This window comes from Musca domestica, unplaced genomic scaffold (assembly GCF_030504385.1).
Source record: "Musca domestica strain aabys unplaced genomic scaffold, Musca_domestica.polishedcontigs.V.1.1 4, whole genome shotgun sequence".
Classification (NCBI taxonomy): Eukaryota; Metazoa; Arthropoda; class Insecta; order Diptera; family Muscidae; genus Musca; species Musca domestica.
The window spans coordinates 28,318,329-28,336,832 of record NW_026712328.1 but is presented as its reverse complement, the minus strand read 5'-3'; the positions used below and the strand labels follow the sequence as shown (position 1 = coordinate 28,336,832).

Genomic DNA, 18,504 nt, shown 5'->3' with positions numbered 1-18,504 from the left:
TAAAACCGATTTTTGAATTGAACATTTTGAATGAAAAATTATTAAAATTTGTAAAAATTGTTTAAAAATTCATATTATAACAACCTCTGATTTGCGTCGCATAAAAATAAATTAAAAAATCCACTTATTTTTCACAAAACATTTTAGAAATTTTGACATATCAATGTTCCCAAGCGTTGATGCATCTACCTATATTCTTCTACCATGGTACATACGTACTTTTTCGATCATAGCGAGCCCTATTTTTATAATTTAATCATTGCGGTAAAAATTCTGTTTAAAAATATATATTCAGTTTAAAAATATATATAGAAAAAAATTTGCGGTAAAAATTCAATCATAAAGTATTGTAATTTTTTAGAAAATCAAAAAAATCAAAAAAAAAATAATAAAATAAAATAAAATACATATGTAAGTGTGTGATAGCAAAATTTATGAGTCATGTGTAAAATGACAATTTTGACATATATAGATATGGATAATAAAAGAACTAGAACATTTAGTTTATTTATCCATTCCCTCTGATAATGCTTTAAGGGATCATAAGCGCCTTTTTCAAAACAGTGGAAGTTTATCAGAGAAATTTCCCACAGTGGAAATTTTTCCCAGTGGAAGTTTATCTGAAAATTTTCCCACAAGGAACTAGTTTATTTGCTCCATCCAGTTCACTTGTTCAGATATCTTATTAGTTCAATGCTTGGCGCAATTATAGGGTGTTACAACATATATTCAAAACCCGTCAAAATGTCAAAATTTGTGTACGTTTTGTTGCCAGCTGTTAGTTTATATTTCTTTCTGTGACTCCATATGCAAGTGTGTGATAGCAAAAATTATGAGTCATATGTAAAATGACAATTTTGGCAAACACACGGAAATGCATATGGATAATAAAAGGACTAGAAGATATATATAATTTATCCATTCCGTCTAATAATGCATTAAGGAATCATTTCAAAAACAGTTAGTGGAAATTTATTTTCCAAAAGGAACTAGTTCCTTTGCTCCATCCAGTTCACTTGTTCATATATCTTATTAGTTCAGTACTTCGCGCCATGATAGGGTTTTACAACAGATGTTCAAAATCGTTAAAATTTCAAAGTATGCCTAAGTTTTATTGTCGGCTGTTTATTTATATTTCGTGCTGTGACTTCAATTGCAATAAGTGGTTTGAGAACTCATCTAGATTATTGTCTGTAATAAATGGAGAACTAGTAAATTGTGGCATGATTCAATCTTTCGTTTCGTAATAAAAAAGTTTCTTTTCATAGCTATTTCTCAAACAGACCGGGAAATTTATCTGAAATATTTTTTAAAAAAAAGGAACTAGTTCCTTTGCCCCATCAGGTTCACTGGTTCATATGTCTCATCTGTTCAAATCATAGAGCAGTGAAAGTACGTTTACATTCCTTTATTCGGATTAATCCAGACGACTAATAAACCATAATAAATTTGACAATGGAAAGAAATACGGTAAAATCTTTTGATTGATAAATTGTCACGATTAATTCGAATAAATAATTTATATGCAAACGCGCTATTACATAAAAATCTTTATCCGGATTAATCCTGATAATAAAGTGTTACAAAAGAAATAATTTTCAAATTTTGATATTTCGTTTGGTTTTGAAAATTTAGTGGAACGGGTTGCATTGTCAAATATTTTTGTAAAAAAAATTTGAATATAATGCGAATTACTATTTATCCCTAAAAGCATGCATCACACATGAATCATGTTGAAACTGCAAGAGTTTCGAAGCTAAAGTACTCCCTCTCTCTCTCTCTCTTAACACCATACCTCTTAAATCCCCCCTTTATTTCACAAATTTCCTTCGAATTTTCCTTTTTCAAATATGTCATTGATTTCAAGATCAATTTTTCTTTTTGTTTTCATCTTGAATTCATATGTGTAACCTAACTCTGGGAATGAGGTTACATGTTTGGAAGACTCGTTCTCTTCGCTTATATCTCTCCCCAACCCCTCGCGCTAGAACAATTATTTGCCTTTGGCCATCAACGATGGATGGACGGATGGATGGATGGACATTTGACAGTTTATGGTTAAGCAGTGCATTTAAGTCCACAACATCAATTCTTGGACAATAACAAAAGGGTCACAAACAATAACAAACACCGACACCAACAACGACAACAATAATAACATCATTCATACAAAAAGCCAACAAAGAAATCAAACAAAAGCCAACTGTCAAACACACAATTCTTTCAATAGGCGGCAGCAGGCAGGCTGGCAGGCAGTTTAACTCATTGTTGTCGTACATCATACCAAACAACAATAACAAAAATATGGTTTTGATGGTGGGCACAGACAAACATGCATGCATGCAACACACGACATGACACACAACCCAAAACAATGCAATGCTGCAACATACTACCCATAAATGTGGTGTGGTGTATGTGTGCAACATGTCTGGCATAAATTGTCCCTTTTCCAGCGCTCTCTTCATACAAAACCGAAAATAATGCCGGGACACACCGACAGACATATGACTGGCTGGCTGGTTAGATGGATGACCGGCTTTACGCTGACGTCAACGCTAACGCCGCCACTTTTCGCAGAAGAACCATCAACTGCAAATGAATGGGAATCTATGAATGAATGCCTGCCTGCCGGCCGTCGTGGTATTGAAGGAATAGAATGGAAATAACATTGGCCCAGGCCGAACGCCTAACTATGTATGAATGGTTTGAAAGTTTTCCATAATTCTATGTAGCCAGCCGGTCGCCTGGTTTGGTTTTGACAACTCAATGACAATTCTTAGAAATATTTACACAACAAATGCAAAAAAAAAGCGATGAGAAAAAATTTGCCAACCATGCAGCCAGGAGTAGAAAATTTTGGAATTTTACTTGATAAAATGGGTCATTAGTTGCAAAGAATAGACAGACACACATATACAGAATAGTATGTTGCATGTCTAAGCAGAAGTAAACGAAACCACATCCCAAGTCAAAAGAAATCTATTACCACAATTGAAGTTTATTTACTTGTCTAAATATTTACCTGAAGTTGCACAGACAATTTTGGTTTGAGCAAATGACACACATGCAAATATACAGTGAAAGTCGAATGAAATAATGACAATTCGAATGAAATCAAGTGGTCTTAGCGGATAACCTAATAGATAGGACATGGTTAGTCTTATGGTCGACTGATGCCCAAAAGTAGGCATCCAACATGAGTGGGGAAATGTCACGGTTTGTTTAGAGTAATTTGTTTGACTTTTTTCCCCATTGGGGTCAAAAGCTTGGATCGTCTGTTTTTTATATCCTGCACCACATAGTGGTTGGGGTATTATGTCTTTGTACATTTATTATCCGATTGGGTGAAATTTTCGAAACAAAATTTGTTTGGCCCAAGGACGAACCCTATTGAAATTGGTGAGAATCGGTTCACAGTTAGATATAGCTGTCATATTTCTGTTCAACCGATTTTGGTTTAATTGTGCTCCAAATGGCCAGTATCATTTCAAATGACCTGTATTTTGGCACATACTTCCATAGACTCGAAAGAGCTAAAGAGTTACTTCGCTTGGTCGGAAGTGGTGAACTGCCGAATTTGGTTTTCTCCGATGAGAAAACCACCGGCCATGATAATGGTGTGTGCCGCCATAACAGCCGATGGTCACTCTCCGCTCGTATTAATCGACCGTGGCATCAGAATAAATGTCGAATATTATCGCGAAAATATTCTGCAGGGTGTATTAAAACCTTAGGCAGGCAAACATACTGGACGCAGTCTCTGGACATTCCAACAGGACTCAGCACGCGCCACCTAAGAATGTTTAAAAAATGAGGTTCTTCGCTTCATTTCCAGCGCACAATGGCCAGCAAAATCTCCGAATAGCAATCCGTTGGACTATTGTGTCTGGCGTATTTTGGAAAGCAAGGTTGGCGCTAAAAAATACCAAAGTGACGATCACCTCAAGCAAGCGCTTCGCCGGGAATGGGCCAAAATACCGCAGAGCAACGTTCGGGTAGTGTGTGACGGTTTCATTGGCCGTTTGAAGGCCATAATTCGTGCCAAAGCTGACCAATTCGAACAAATCTAAACTTATTCTAAAATTTGATGCTATTTCCGACATTTTTTTGCTTTTATTCAAGAAAATTAATAAAAAATAAAAATTACGGCGTTTGATTTTTTTGCAGTTTTTTTTATCTCACCCTGTATATGTTTTATCCGATTTGGGGTTTTAAGTCCCTCACATGCGTTATATGCACTCCACAAGAATGATATTTGGTACCAGATATCATCACAGAAAGTAGTGTTTAACATATTGTAAAGACCGGTTCAGATTTGGATATAGCTTCCATATATATCTTTAGCCGGTTACGGGTTTTTTGTGCACCAAATGGCTAATATCACTCCAAATGACATCAATTGTGGCACATCCGACCGAATTCAGTCTAGAGCCAAATACATCAAATTTGAAGCAAATCGGTTCAGATATAGCAATAGCTCCCATATATATTTTTTTCCGATCTTGGGTTTTAAGTCCCTCATATGCGTAATATTCCCTCCACAACAATGATATTTTATACCGGCCATCAGATACTGCTCGAAAATACCTCTGCCAAATTTTATCGAGATCGGTGCAGATTTTTATATAGCTTCGATACACATCTTCATCCGATTTCACGGTTAATGCTCATGGTGTAAAAATTATTTCCCAAATATTTCAGGAGAAAGGAAATTATATTTTTTTTCATAATTTTCGAGGTAAACTTTTATGATTTTCCTTTTGAATTACCTTCATCTTCCCCTTTATTATTTCAAATTTCATTTAACCCATAAATTGTTTCTTTTGTTGTGGGATTTCTTTTTAAGGTTTTATGTTCGGTTTTTTTTGTTGTCATTGTTGCTATTAGTAAAAAAAATTTTGATTAAGCCTTTAGAAAATCTTGGGGATTACAGAAAACAAATACCAACAATATGAGGGTGGCGGTGTAGAATATCGAGAGTAAATTTTGGGTAAACATTTTTTTCATTTTGTGGTGGGCAGAAAAAGAAAATACCTACATTGGATATTTTACGGGACATGGGTTGTGGCATGAGGGTCATTCGGAATGTATGTGATGCTGGGTGGTTGAAAGGAAATGAACGGAAATTTACTTCCTTTTTAGGTGTAAATTGTGTCCTGTACAAGGGTGATGTTTGAACAAAAAAATCAGGAGGTTTATTAGCATTACTGGTTGAAATTAAGAAACATGTGTTTCAAAACAAACACAGACGACACAAACACAGGCAGTTGGAGATGGAGATAAACAAAAACACACCAACCAGAAATCCTTAAATATGCAAAACCTTGCTGCTGCCATTTGTCCGAAAGGCAGATTTAGATATTTGTTAGGGTAGAGGGGGGGGGGGGGGGGAGGTGGAAAAACAAATTGCATGGCTTGCCACCCTTATTTGAGTGTCGAATGCTTCGAATGCATTTTTCTTGTATTGATTTTTGCAAACATCCATTCTAATAGATTTTTATATGGCACTAATACCCTTAAATTACCAACAGATGACCCTTGATGATGATGATGATGATTTTTATTAGCGGCACTTTTAAGCCATTTCAATTTAGTCATCTATTGATGAAACCCAAAATGACAAATTACCCTTATCTGTTTAGTGCAAGCGATAGAGAGAGAAAGAGTGTGGAAAATCCTGGGTAATAACAATTACGGAGTAACGCCAATGAAGCATCCAGAATGGCTGGCAAATTACCCACCCTTGCCAAAAATTTGACCATTGCCAATTTCCACCCACCTTCAATAGAGCTACAACATAGAGACATGTGCCAATCAAACGCACAAAAAATCTGTTGCATTATTTCTGCTTAATCATTTACGCTGATATTTTATCACTGTGTTACTCACAGGGGTCGCTGGCTTTTATGTGTCCATGGATGCATGGATGGCTGGGGATGGGGGAAAATGTCAGTGACACTGCAGAAATTTTTGGTCCGCTTGTTTGTTTGTTTGTTTGTATACAAAAAATGCATTCATCATTCACTTGTCGTTTGAATGTTGCAAAATATTTTGTGGGTATCTTTTAAAACATATCTAAATCCCAATGTCAGTGTAAATGTGAATGAAGTGACAAACATATGGACAGACGACAATGTGACACACACACCCAAGCATCTGTGTGATTTTTTTTTTTTGTGCTGTTGTTGTTTTATATTTTTCATGAGTCCATGGATGCATAAATACATACATATGTGTATATTTTATGTTACTTATTTGGCCATTCATTATTTTTTTTTTTGGGGGGAAGGTTGTCGAATGCTGGATGCTCTGCCTCAATTAACACCACTCCCCCTTGATGTGTGCACAGAAATTTAGTTCAGTTGATTTTACAGACCCAGACATCTCCCCCAACAGACCTTGTCCTACACACACACACATACACACAATTTTGTGGTCCTTCTGTCTTTACTTGTAAAATCCAAATGAAAAAAATATTTATATATGTCCACATTTCATTTAAACAATGACATTTTTATTGAGTCACACTCTCACATATTTTAATTTAAATTGAACAAGATTTTCAAGTGTCAGTTAGTAAATTCTGAAAACCATAAAAGGAATCTGTTGGAAGCTATGTTTTACAAGTTAAGAAAAAAAAGAAATAATGTCAAAATGCTTTATAAAATGAAATTTGTGGGTAGTGAATGTAATTAAAAATAAATATTTTCAAATTTTCCAAGAAAAGAGACGGGAGGGAAAAAGTTATTTTTCTTGAAAGGAGGAAAGTTAAATATTTAAAAATTAAATATTATTACAAATTAAGATTAATTTTATGTAGGATATATCAGCCAAAAATGGAGCTTGCAAGGAGAATGGGACAGGGAATCAATATCGAAGATTTTATTAAGAGTTTTACTCTTCACTCATTTGTTGTATTAGAGAGAGCTCGCTAGTAACTGCTTTTTGAAAAATAATAGTGGAGATCGTATTCAAAAGTCGAAAGGTGAAAACATTAGAAGCAGAATATTGAAGCGACCAGTTGATTTTCGGTACAGCAAGAACACTATTTTAACCACTACTTATAAGAATATACATAGGATTGCATTGTAAGAACATATGATATTAAGAAACTTAAACGTGCTTATATTATATGTTCTTACAATTACAAAGTTGATTTTTTTTAATTTAATTTATTTTTTGTGAAAATAAACACAGTGGCGCCCAACGTTTATATACAGGGTAAGATAAGAAAACTGCAATCAACTTCAGACTGCCGTCATTTCTAAGCCACTCGTTCGACAGCTGTTAAAATTCTTCCAGTGACAGCTCATTATATTGTTTACAAGGCTGCAAAAGCATTTTGGTGAGAATTTTCCACAAAAAAAGTTATTCGTGATGGAATTCAAGCGTGATAGTATGATTTCTTTATATTTGGCTGGAAAACCACAAGTGGCTAGCGTTAGAGCACTCCAGCAATTAAATTTACATAAATCTTTTGTGTCTCGTATCTTCGCTCGTTACCGTGATACTGGTAGAGTAGCCCGATGTCAAGGAAGTGGACGGAAAAAAAACAGCAACATCAACAGAAATGGTTCGAAAAGTAAAGAAGGGACTTGATCGAAACCCGAGTCGCAGTGGCCAAAAAATGGCTCATGAGCTCAACATTCGAAAAATATTGAAAAATAAGCTCGGAGTAAAGCCATTGAGATTCCAAAAAGTGTAAGAACTTACACCGCAACAGAAAGAAAATAGACTCGAAAGAGCTAAAGAATTGTTTCGCTTGGCCGAAGTGGTGAACTGCTGAAATTGGTTTTCTCCGAAAAGAAAATATTCGTTGTCCAGCAGTTTGTAAACAAACAAAATGAACGTGTTTACTTGCCAAAGAGGTCAGATGAAAAGGTGCACCTTCGGTTGGCCACCAGAACTAAAGCGCCAACCATGGTTATGGGGTGGGCCGCTATAACAGCCGATGGTCGCTCTCCGCTGGTATTAATGGACCGTGGCATCAGAATAAATGCCGAATGTTATCGCGAAAATATTCTGGAGGGTGTATTGGGGTGCCTTGGGCACGCAAACATTTTGGCCGCAGACCTTGGACATTCGAACAGGAGTCAGGACTGATTTTAGCAATATTTTTCAATTGTTTTTTTTTTTAATGTGGAGGGTATTCAAAGTTCGTCTCGACCAAACTTACTGCTTATTTTCTTGTCTTCTTTTTTAATATATATTTATTATGTAAATTTTTACGACAAATACGGTTCCAAACTCAAAGACATATGAAATGGGATTCATTTTCAAATAATGTTTTTTTTTTGCTTTATATTTAGGTTATTATTATTTTCTGTATATCCCTACATATCACACATAATAAGGGATCCTATTAACAAATTCTTATTAGCCTTGTTAAGAGATTATGATGCCATTAATGTGAAAAAGGGCGAATGAGATCCTTTATTATCCCAACAAAACCTCATTTATTACTTTGGGATTTCACAAAGCAAATAATGCCTAATACACATCCTTATACATTTTTGTTATATAAAATATTATACATGTGAGCCAAAAAATGAATTTTACATCAAAAAAAGAAAATATGCTACTTACCAGCTTGTATTAATAATGGCAACATAACAATTGCCAGCATGGCTGACAAATATATGTCGAGTCCCATGGGACTCGAACGTTTTCTTGTCATTCTGTTTCTGTTGTTCTTAAACCCTAAAAAGAAATGAAAAAAAAGAGAGAGAAAAAATAAATAAATATGAATAAAATTGAAATTACATCGTTTTTTTTTGCATTAAAAACAAATAACAACAACAAGAACGAACACCGCCGTTTATTAGAAAAATAATAATGACACGTGTTTCCTTTATGCGAACAAATGAAAGACACGTGCCAGGTTGTATTTTTTATGCGTTCTCCCACAGGCAAATATAAAATGTATTAAAGGTTAATACAGTTGTTTTGATATAAAATAAATTGTGATTTTTTTTTGGCTGAGAAAAAAATTTGGGCTAAGAAATTTGTGATTTCCCATGGATTATGGCAAATTAGCCAAAGGATATTCTGGAAATGACGGGGCAATTTTTGAGGGAAAAGGGATTTTAGGTTTCTGATTGCAACTTTGCTATAAGATAAATGGCTGTAAAGCCAACTCTTATGAGAAATTGACCGAAAATGAGGTTATTTTAGATCTTATAAAGCAAGATCTTATAAAGCAAGATTGTGTATATAATTTAATGAAATATCCCAAAATATGCCAATATATATTTTCAAAGAGGGTTAACTTTTGTGGTACGTCTTAGTTTGATAATTTAATTATCTTTTTGTGAAAAAAAAAAACAAAGTGGCGCCCAACGTGGAGTAATTTTTTTCCTACATACGGATTATTGCTTATTATCCGAAGCATATTCTGGAAATGACAGGACATTTTAAGAAAAAAATATGTTTAGATTTTTTAAAGAAATATTATATTTTTTATATATAAAAATCTCATATGATAATATATATAAGATAGTGTTGTAAAAATAAATGAATTTAAGAAACTTGAATGTTCTTACATTTACTAACAGACAATTTTAAAGAGGGTTGAAAGTTCATTCTTTTAAATTTATTTATTTTGTGAGTTTAAACATAGTGGCGCCCAACGTGGGATCATTGTTTGCATACACATTTTTTCAAGTTTTGCTATGCAATTGAAACATTAAACTGTTAAGATCACATTTTTGAAAGAAAATCGAGGCATTTCATTCATATTTAGTCATTTAAAAAAGAAAAAATATCAAGTTAATGAAATCAATCGGTTGCATATAATTTTGAATAATTCTGACAGGAAGCGGTCATAGCGGTCAGGGCTGTATTTATGTAGGTTTAGGAAGCTGATCTATCTTCCAATTGTACCATGGTTCTTATAGTAAATTTAAAGTCTTGTGTTTATTTTTTTGTGAAAATAAAACAAAATGGCGCCCAACGTAAGGCCATGGTTGACATTCATATGTTTATAATGTGACAAATATTATTAAAAATTCATAAACATATGATGGGATACAATGTTTTTGTTGGTATGAATTTTGTAATTTCCCATGGAATATTGGAAATTTATCCAAGAAAGAAAAAGGGTTTTCAATTTCTGATAAAAATATTAGAAACAAGCTCTTGTGAGATATTTTCTGAAATTGAGTCATTTTTGGTTATTTAACGATTTTTTTGTGAAAAGCAATGAAGTGGCGCCCAACGTGTGACCATTGTTTATTTACATATATTATTATATATGTATATATATTATTAAGGTGTAAAATATCTATAAGTGTATTTAATTATGAACTCCGAAACAATGAGACCTCAAAGTGGGATCTCCATATGGCTATGGAATATATAGTTAGAAAGGGGCTGGTTATGTTCCCTAAAAATAAGAGAATTTTGATCTGTTATTTCTTTCCACACTCTTTTTATACTCTCCATAATGGAAGGGAGGAGAAACTTGGCCCAATAGTTTGTAGTGTGTCTAGGATGCTATGTTGCTGTTACGAATGGAACATATCGGTCCACGTTTTCTTATAGCCCCCATTAAACGGAACCTCCCAATATTCGGTATTTTGATGATTTTTTCACAGAATTATTCCAAATTTATAATTAAGAGTTTGTAATGGATTATACTCCTGGTGGCAGAACATTACTCGCATAGGTCCACGTTTTACAATGACCCACACATAACAGTACCTGCCGATCACATTCACATAATGTTCCAAATTTAGTATTAAGATTTTGTAATGGGTTATACCCCTGGTGGCAGAACATTGCTTGTATAGGTCCAATGAGCCGCATATGACAATACCTCCCGTTATTCGGTATTTTGATGATTTTTGCCAAAATTTTTCACGGAATTCTTCCAAATTTGGTATTAGGAATTGGTAACGGATTCTACATCTGGTGACAGAACATTGTAAATATGGGTATACGTTTTCCTTTAGCGCCTATATAACGGAACCTCCCGATATTCAGTATTTTGCTGATTTTAGACACATTTTTCATGGAATTCTTCCAAATATAAGTATCCTGTTTCTTATAATTTCATTTTTTTACTACAACATGTAATCTGTCTCGGTTCCTTCTAGTTTTATTTTACTGCAATTTGTTAGAACATATCAAAAATAAAAAAAAAACTTTTTCTTCCGTCAATTGGTAACATATCACATAACTACCCACCTCACTCCCAGCCACCAATCATCCCTCAGCTCCTTTTTGAAATGGGAAGTTATTTGAAGTTTTATCCCTGCAACTTCCATTTACAACTACAATCAAGAAAGAACATTAGCGTTGATAAAACTTCGATAACAACTTAAGAAGCCAAAAAACTGTCACTGGTCATTTTGTAAATAATAAATCATCAACCACTTTGTTGAGATAAGAAAATATGTACTCCAATTCCGCATTGGATGACATTTCATTTTTCCATCATGTGCGGAGGGGGGGGGGAGGGGATAAAAAGAAAAGTGCAAGAGATCATAAAAATAACTTTGCCATATAGCATTTCTTATCGCGGCCAAGGAAGGTGTCCTCTTCCTGCCAAGTGAGAAAGGCAAAAACCAAAGAACCTTTTATGCTTTTAGTGTCTGCCAGTAATGTGTCTGACTGGCTTGCTGGCTGGCATTTCAGCTAGTTGAGCTCAATTAGATGCTCATATTTGCTTTTAATCAAGTCTCTGGGGATGCAACACGTGAGCATATCAAATGAAGTTTTATTGCATGCCGCATAGGGGATACTTGCTGGTCCATTTTCATGGCATGTTTTTTTTTTTTTTTTGCCACAACCAAAGAGAATGGGGGGAGGGGGTATTTATTTCATTTCATTTGATTTCTGTTGACATTTGCCGTGGTGGTTGGTTTTGATTTTGCTGGCTCTTAACTAGACAAATATGTTGCAAATATTTTATGATTATCCTGGTTGTGTCACTTGGCGAAGTGGGTGGGTAGATGTACTTCCTCGGGTAATATATTAAGTAATGTCAACAGCAGAAAAAGGAGGAGGACTGGCGGGGGTTTCTTGCAAGGGGATACGCTGGTTTTGCCATGAAAACAAGGAAATAATAATCGTCATTTTTTCTCATTAAGAAATACCGAATTTCTGTTAAAAGACGGGCAAAAATAAATTTCATGATTTAAAATTTCGAAAATGTTTACATTTTTTTTTGTGCGGGAACGTACATAATGTTTTTCTATTTGTTTTGAATATTGCTTCTATTCAGCACTGGAGCCGTTAATCGTGCCATAAAAATAAATCTCATTTGTTTGGCATCCACACACATTAGGAAATTGCCAATGCCGACACTACCATACAGACCTCTTGACTGAGTGACTGACAGAGAGACGGACAGACAACACAATTTGGTGCCGGCAGTTCTGCATAGTGGCTGATCGATCAATCTAGCCATAGATACACTATTGATCGCTCAATTGTCAGAATATAGCATTGGACTCCTCTTAGCCGCAAAATCAAATTAACGCATTTCCAATTTCTAAAACAAATGTATCGACAGAATGCAGTCAATGGACGCTGGTGAAGAAGATGAAAGATGAAAAGATCGCAATGAAAAATAAACATTAGAATGGTATTAGAGTCGGCAATGGATTTTCCGCATGGTAAATTCCATAAAAAAAAACAAATATTCAATGATTGTGGTTGGTCTGAAGTGTTGTTGTAGCGAAAGAAATTGCACAAAGAAACAAGAAAAATACAATTAAATTGGCACATACATCGACGATCCATCTATCTTTCAGAATATGTGGTATATAAACTGATAGCAGGATAAAATACATAAACAACAACAACAACAACAACGAAATTCAGATTAAAAACAATTGAAATGAAATTAGGTTTGTGGTTTAATAGTGTTTGGGTTAAAAGGTCCTCTCTTTCTCTCCATGCCAATGGACCACAACAAAATGGTAATGCAATTTTCCACGAGACAGAGAGCGGCAGAATATTATGAAATTCTGGAAGATTTATGTGTAATATAATGTGGTTTTCAAAGGAGTTGGATGAGTGTAATAAACGCTTATAGATCTATTGAAGTTTGATTTATTTCTCGGAAATCGGAAAAAAACCAAAAACAAAGATTGGTCAAGAATATCACAATGTGGGGAGTAATAAGGAAATGCAGGAAATATTGTAAGACAATAGAGGAGATTTTATATCAAAACACAAATTGAGAGCAAAAAAACCTAATAATTTTCAGAAAACGAAAATAAAAAACGTGGACCTAATATTGTATTTCCCCGCCGTTACCAGTGCCAAAGATTGGTCAAGAACATCACAATGTGGGGAGCAATGAGGAAATGCAGAAAAAAATTGTAAGACAAGAAAAAAAAGTGTTATATGGGAGTTGTCCATTATAGAGGAGATTTGATATCAAAATACAATTAAGAGCAAAATACCATAACATTTTTCAGAAAACCAAAATAAAAAAAACGTATCATATTTCCCTGCCGTTTTTAGTAATTTTGATAATTCATAGCATGTGATTTACGTATAATTGCAATGAGCAGTTTTGCTGATGAGAGAGGTTAGGAAATTAGACTCATTTTCTCTCAACGAATTTTCTCATCGACAATGTGACAATACCCGCAAAAACACTCACTCACACTCAATAATCGGGTTACCAACCCAAAGAAATGTCGGAAAAAAATATTTGTAATTTTTGCCCACTAAAGGTCGATGAGAAAGTGAATATTCAGGGTGAAATATAAAAAAACTGCAACCAACTTCAGTTCGAAAAGTAAAGAAGCAACTTGATCGAAATCCGTGTCGCAGTGGCCGAAAAATGGCTTGTGAGTTGAAAATATCACAATATTCCATTCGGCAAATATTGAAAAATTAGCTCGGGGTAAAGCCATTGAAATTCAAAAAAGGGCAAGAACTTACACCGCAACTGAAAGAAAATAGACTGAAAATAGCTAAAGAGTTGCTTCGCTTGGCCGAAAGTTGTGAACTGCCAAATTTGGTTTTCTCCGATGAGAAAACATTCGTTGTCCAGCAGTTTGTAAACAAACAAAATGATCGTATTTACTTGCCAAAGAGGTCAGCTGAAAATGTGCACCTTCGGTTGGCCAACAGAACTCGAGCGCCGGCCATGCTGATGGTGTGGGCCCTCATAACAGCCGATGGTCGCTCTTCGCTCGTATTAATCGACCGCGGTATCACAACAAAAGTCGAATATTATCGCAAAAATATTCTGGAGAGTGTATTGAGGCCTTGGGCACGCAAACATTTTGGCCGCAGACCTTGGTCATTCAAACAGGACTCAGCACACGCCACCCAAGAATGGTTACAAAATGAGATTCCTCGCTTCATTTCCAGCGCACAATGGCCACCAAAATCTCCGGATTTTGAAAAGCAAGGTTTGCACTAAAAAATACCAAAGTGTCGATCACCTTAAGCAAGTGCTTTGCCGGGAATGGGCCAAAATATCGCAGAGCAACATTCGGGCAGCGTGTGACGGTTTCATTGCCGTTTTGAAGGCCATAATTCGTGCCAAAGGTGACCAATTCGAGCAAATCTAAACTTATTTTAAATTTGGATGCTATTTCCGATATTTTTGCTTTAATTCAATAAAATTAAAAAAAAAATAGAAAATTAGAAAAATATGAAAATTATTTTATCCTTCCTTGTACATCTGCGAACCACTTCTGGTACCTCGACCACAAAGGGTCTAGTACCTCACGCACCCCTCATCTCCTTTTTGAAATTGGAAGTTATTTGAAGTTTTATCCCTGCAACTTCCATTTACAACCACAACCAACAAAGAACATTAGGCACGGGGTACGGGGCAAGAAGAAAAGCGCTGGAGATCATAAAAATAACTTTGCCATATAACATTTCTGCGAACCCCTTCAGGTACCTCGACTACAAAGGGTCTAGTACCTCACGCACATTTTAACATTTTCTAACCATTACCACATATCTCATATAAAGTGAAGTCCTAACCTGGCACGTCGCAATATTTATATCATACATATTTAGGTCAAATACAAAATGGACAATATTGGTCCATTCCTTCTGAACCCACGCCATAGAGGGTCAAAAATTTGAATAATCATCATCATATCAGAAGTCAAAATATATTTAAATAATCGAACATCAAAAATTTGAATAATCATATAAGAAGTCAAAATATATTTAAATAATCGAACATTGGTTGGGAAAGTTTCCCCTTTTTTTGTGCACCCAAAAAAAAATGCGCCTTGTCATGACTTTGAAAAAAATCAGTGAAAGTTTAGAACTCTCCCCTGAAGTGAAAATGGCGGACAACGATGTGACAGAAGTTTGCACGTGTTCCCCAACATGCATGACAATTATTGTATTTCTTTTGATTCCACTCCACAATTTTTTACCTTGTCCAAGAAGAGCACTTGATGAGCTTAAAAAATGCCAATTAAAAGAAAAATATTCCCATACCTGCCAAAAAAAAAAAAAAAAAAAAAATCCCAGAAATATAAACAAAAAAAAAAAGAAGGCTTAGTAAGAAAACGCAAAATCATTATAAACTCGAAAGCATGTAATCAGCTTAGAAGAAGACCAAGAATAACAAACAACAACAACAACAGCAGCAGCAGCAACAGAAGTCGAAGCCAAAAATGTCAAACATTGCAAGATAATCACAAACTCCCAACAATGCTTAAATTTTGGCAAAGAATGCCAAACTGGCAGCAGATGCCAATGGGGAATCGGTTTTTTTTCTTTTTTGGATGAAATCTCTAAATTTTTTGTTGCTTCTTTCTTCACATATTCAGAACACGCAAAAGGAGATGATGTTGAGAAAAGTTTCTCCCAACGATGATGATGATGATGATAGATTTGTCTATCGGCTCATCTCAAATCATGTGCGATGCAAAAAAAAAAACAAAAACAAAAAAAAACTTATGAAAAATTCAACAAAAGTTTTCCTTTTTTCTGGGTTCCCATAAATTGCCCAAAACAAAGGAATTAAAAATGCATTAAAACCACACACACACACACACACACATACACCATGTATTCATGTGCATGTAAATATATTGATGTGTGTATCGCAACTTCATGTGGCCACAACTGTTTGATATGCAACAGCTTCTAGTTTCTAAAAAAAAATATCACCAAAAAAAGAGGCAGAGGCCAAGAAACCAATTTTTTTCTATCGTCCCCAAATTGAGAAGAATAAGAAGAAGACGAAAGTCAATGGCGGAATGGAGACAAATGTTTGTTGTTTTCTTTGATTCGTGTTTGAATTGAATTGGTGTTGTGCCTTTTTAAGGTAGTCCAAAAGCTTAAGGAAAATCACAAACACACATACACACAGACGCTAACACAAAAGGAAAACCCACCAAACACCAAACGTGCCAGCGTCTAAATTCACAAGAAGTTGGCAGGTCGCATTGTCTGGTCTATGGTTTTGGCATTCATATGTGAAAATATGCTTATGCCTGTATGCTGTTGGTTGACTCCTTTCTCATAAAAAGCAAATAAAGATGGCAACAACAAAAACAAACAAACAAATAACAATGCTCAAAAGAATAATCATTTCAAGCAGCTATTTTTACTTTTTTTTCTCGTTGGCTTCTTCGTGTTCTGAATACATGCCATATTTTTTTTTTGGTTTGCAAGCGTTTTCATCAATGATGGTTTCAATTTTCTTTTCAACATTTCTATAGATTATACAGAAATACATATGTAGATGTAGGTATGTGTGTGTGTGTGTGTGTGGGGTATGTTTGGCCCACCAATCTTTTACCTTTTTCTGTCTACATTGTAGCTTCAATGGAAAAAAAGTCCTACTGCCATTATGTTAAATTCTATGTCAAATATGTGAGGGGTCTGTCTGTTCTGTTGTTTTTGATGGCGCTCTGTGTGTGTGCGTGTGTGTGAAGGACCACCTTAATCCGCCAGCCTAAATTGCTTTTCAAAGTTCATAATATGGATTTTGTTTTAAAATTGTTTGGAGGTTATTTATTTCTTTTCGAATTGAAAACGGAGAATGAAACGTTTTTTTCTCAAATGGTGGTTTGTTAAAAGATCTTCTATCCGTAGAACATTTCTCAGGGTATTCCATATACAAAAGATCTCGAAGGGACATCTATCCACCCATCTATCTATATATCTTTTTTAAAGAAATCTTTAAAGGACCTCTTATCTACAGAAGATTTCTAGAAAATATCAGTCTTTGGAGGACCTTGAAAGAGTCATTTTATTGAAACCTGAAAAAATTTCTCCACACAGAAGACCTGAAAAGTATTTCTATGTATAGATGGACAACTTCCTAAGATCTTATTTAAATGAAAGATTGCAAGAGGTCCCCTATCCATAAAATACCTTAATTTTTTTTTTTAAAGAAGACTTCGAAATCTTATCTTTATATAGAAGACCCTAAAAGCGCGTTTTTAGAGAATCTCCTATTTATGGAAGAATTCGAAGAAATATCTATCTATGGAAGACCATTGAGTTGTCCTTAAATTGGAAATCTATTTTTTCTAAATATAGAAGACCTAAACAGGGATTTTATGAATAAATGGCCTTTGATGTATGGAAAACTTGAAAAGTTCTTATTCAAATGGAAGACTAAAACATGTCCTCTATCTATTAAATATCTTAAAAGCTTTTCGGGCAGTAGAAGACTTCGAAATCTTATTTGTATATAGAAGACCCTAAAGCTAATTTTTTAAGAAATATACATATAGAAGACATAAAAAGGGGGTTTATGAATAGATGGCCTTTGATATATGGAAAGCGTCAAAAGCTCTAAATTAAATAGAAGACTACAAAAGGTCCTTAAAAGTTTTTCTGGCAATACAAGGCTTTAAAATCTTATCTCTATATAGAAGACCCTGAAAGAGCGTATTCCTGGCAATAGCAGACTTCAAAATCTTATCTTTATATAGAAAATCCTAAAAGCGCATATACCTATATAAGACTTTAAAGGCTCTTTAATCGGTGGGAGGATTTCAAAGGGTTACCTTTGTTCTTAAAGGGCCACCTCAAAGGGTTGCTATGGGTAAAAGACTTAAGCTTCTCTAAAAATGCCATCTATGAAAGAGCTCAGAAGTTCTATTGTCTATAGAATACCTCAAAAGCTTTCTACATATGAAACAACAAAAAAACTTGCCAGTCTCTAGTAGATCTCAAGAGTTCGTCTATATATGAAGGCCTCAAAAGATATAGAACATGCAAAATACATTTCATCTAAAGAAGACCTTAATAGCTCTGCAACCTACAAAAGATCTGAAAAGTTATGCATATCTATATAAGACCTTTGAAGCTCCCCGATCTATAAAAGGCCTTGAAAACTCTTATTGTGTAGAAAACCCTTAAAGCTTTTAGAATTTGTAAAAGTTTTTAAAGGCTTTTCTTAGAATAGCTTAAAAATTTTTCTATTGATAGAAAATATATAATATGTAGAATACCTCAAAAAATCTTCTATCCGAAGAAGTCTTAAAGTTTTTCTATCTATGGAAGATTAAGAGTATCTCAGAAGCTTTTATATTTAGAGAA

The 18,504-nt window shown here is 34.6% G+C and overlaps 1 protein-coding gene across 1 annotated transcript in view; it reads right to left on the bottom strand.

Annotated features, from left to right (window-relative positions):
* LOC101887234 (titin homolog) overlaps positions 1–18,504 on the bottom strand; it is a 155,129-nt gene that overhangs the window by 78,355 nt on the left and 58,270 nt on the right. The window contains exon 2 of the mRNA XM_059126708.1: positions 8,590–8,703. Within this exon, the coding sequence (XP_058982691.1) occupies positions 8,590–8,680 (91 nt within the window). The 5' untranslated portion in view covers positions 8,681–8,703. The remainder of the gene's footprint in view (positions 1–8,589; positions 8,704–18,504) is intronic.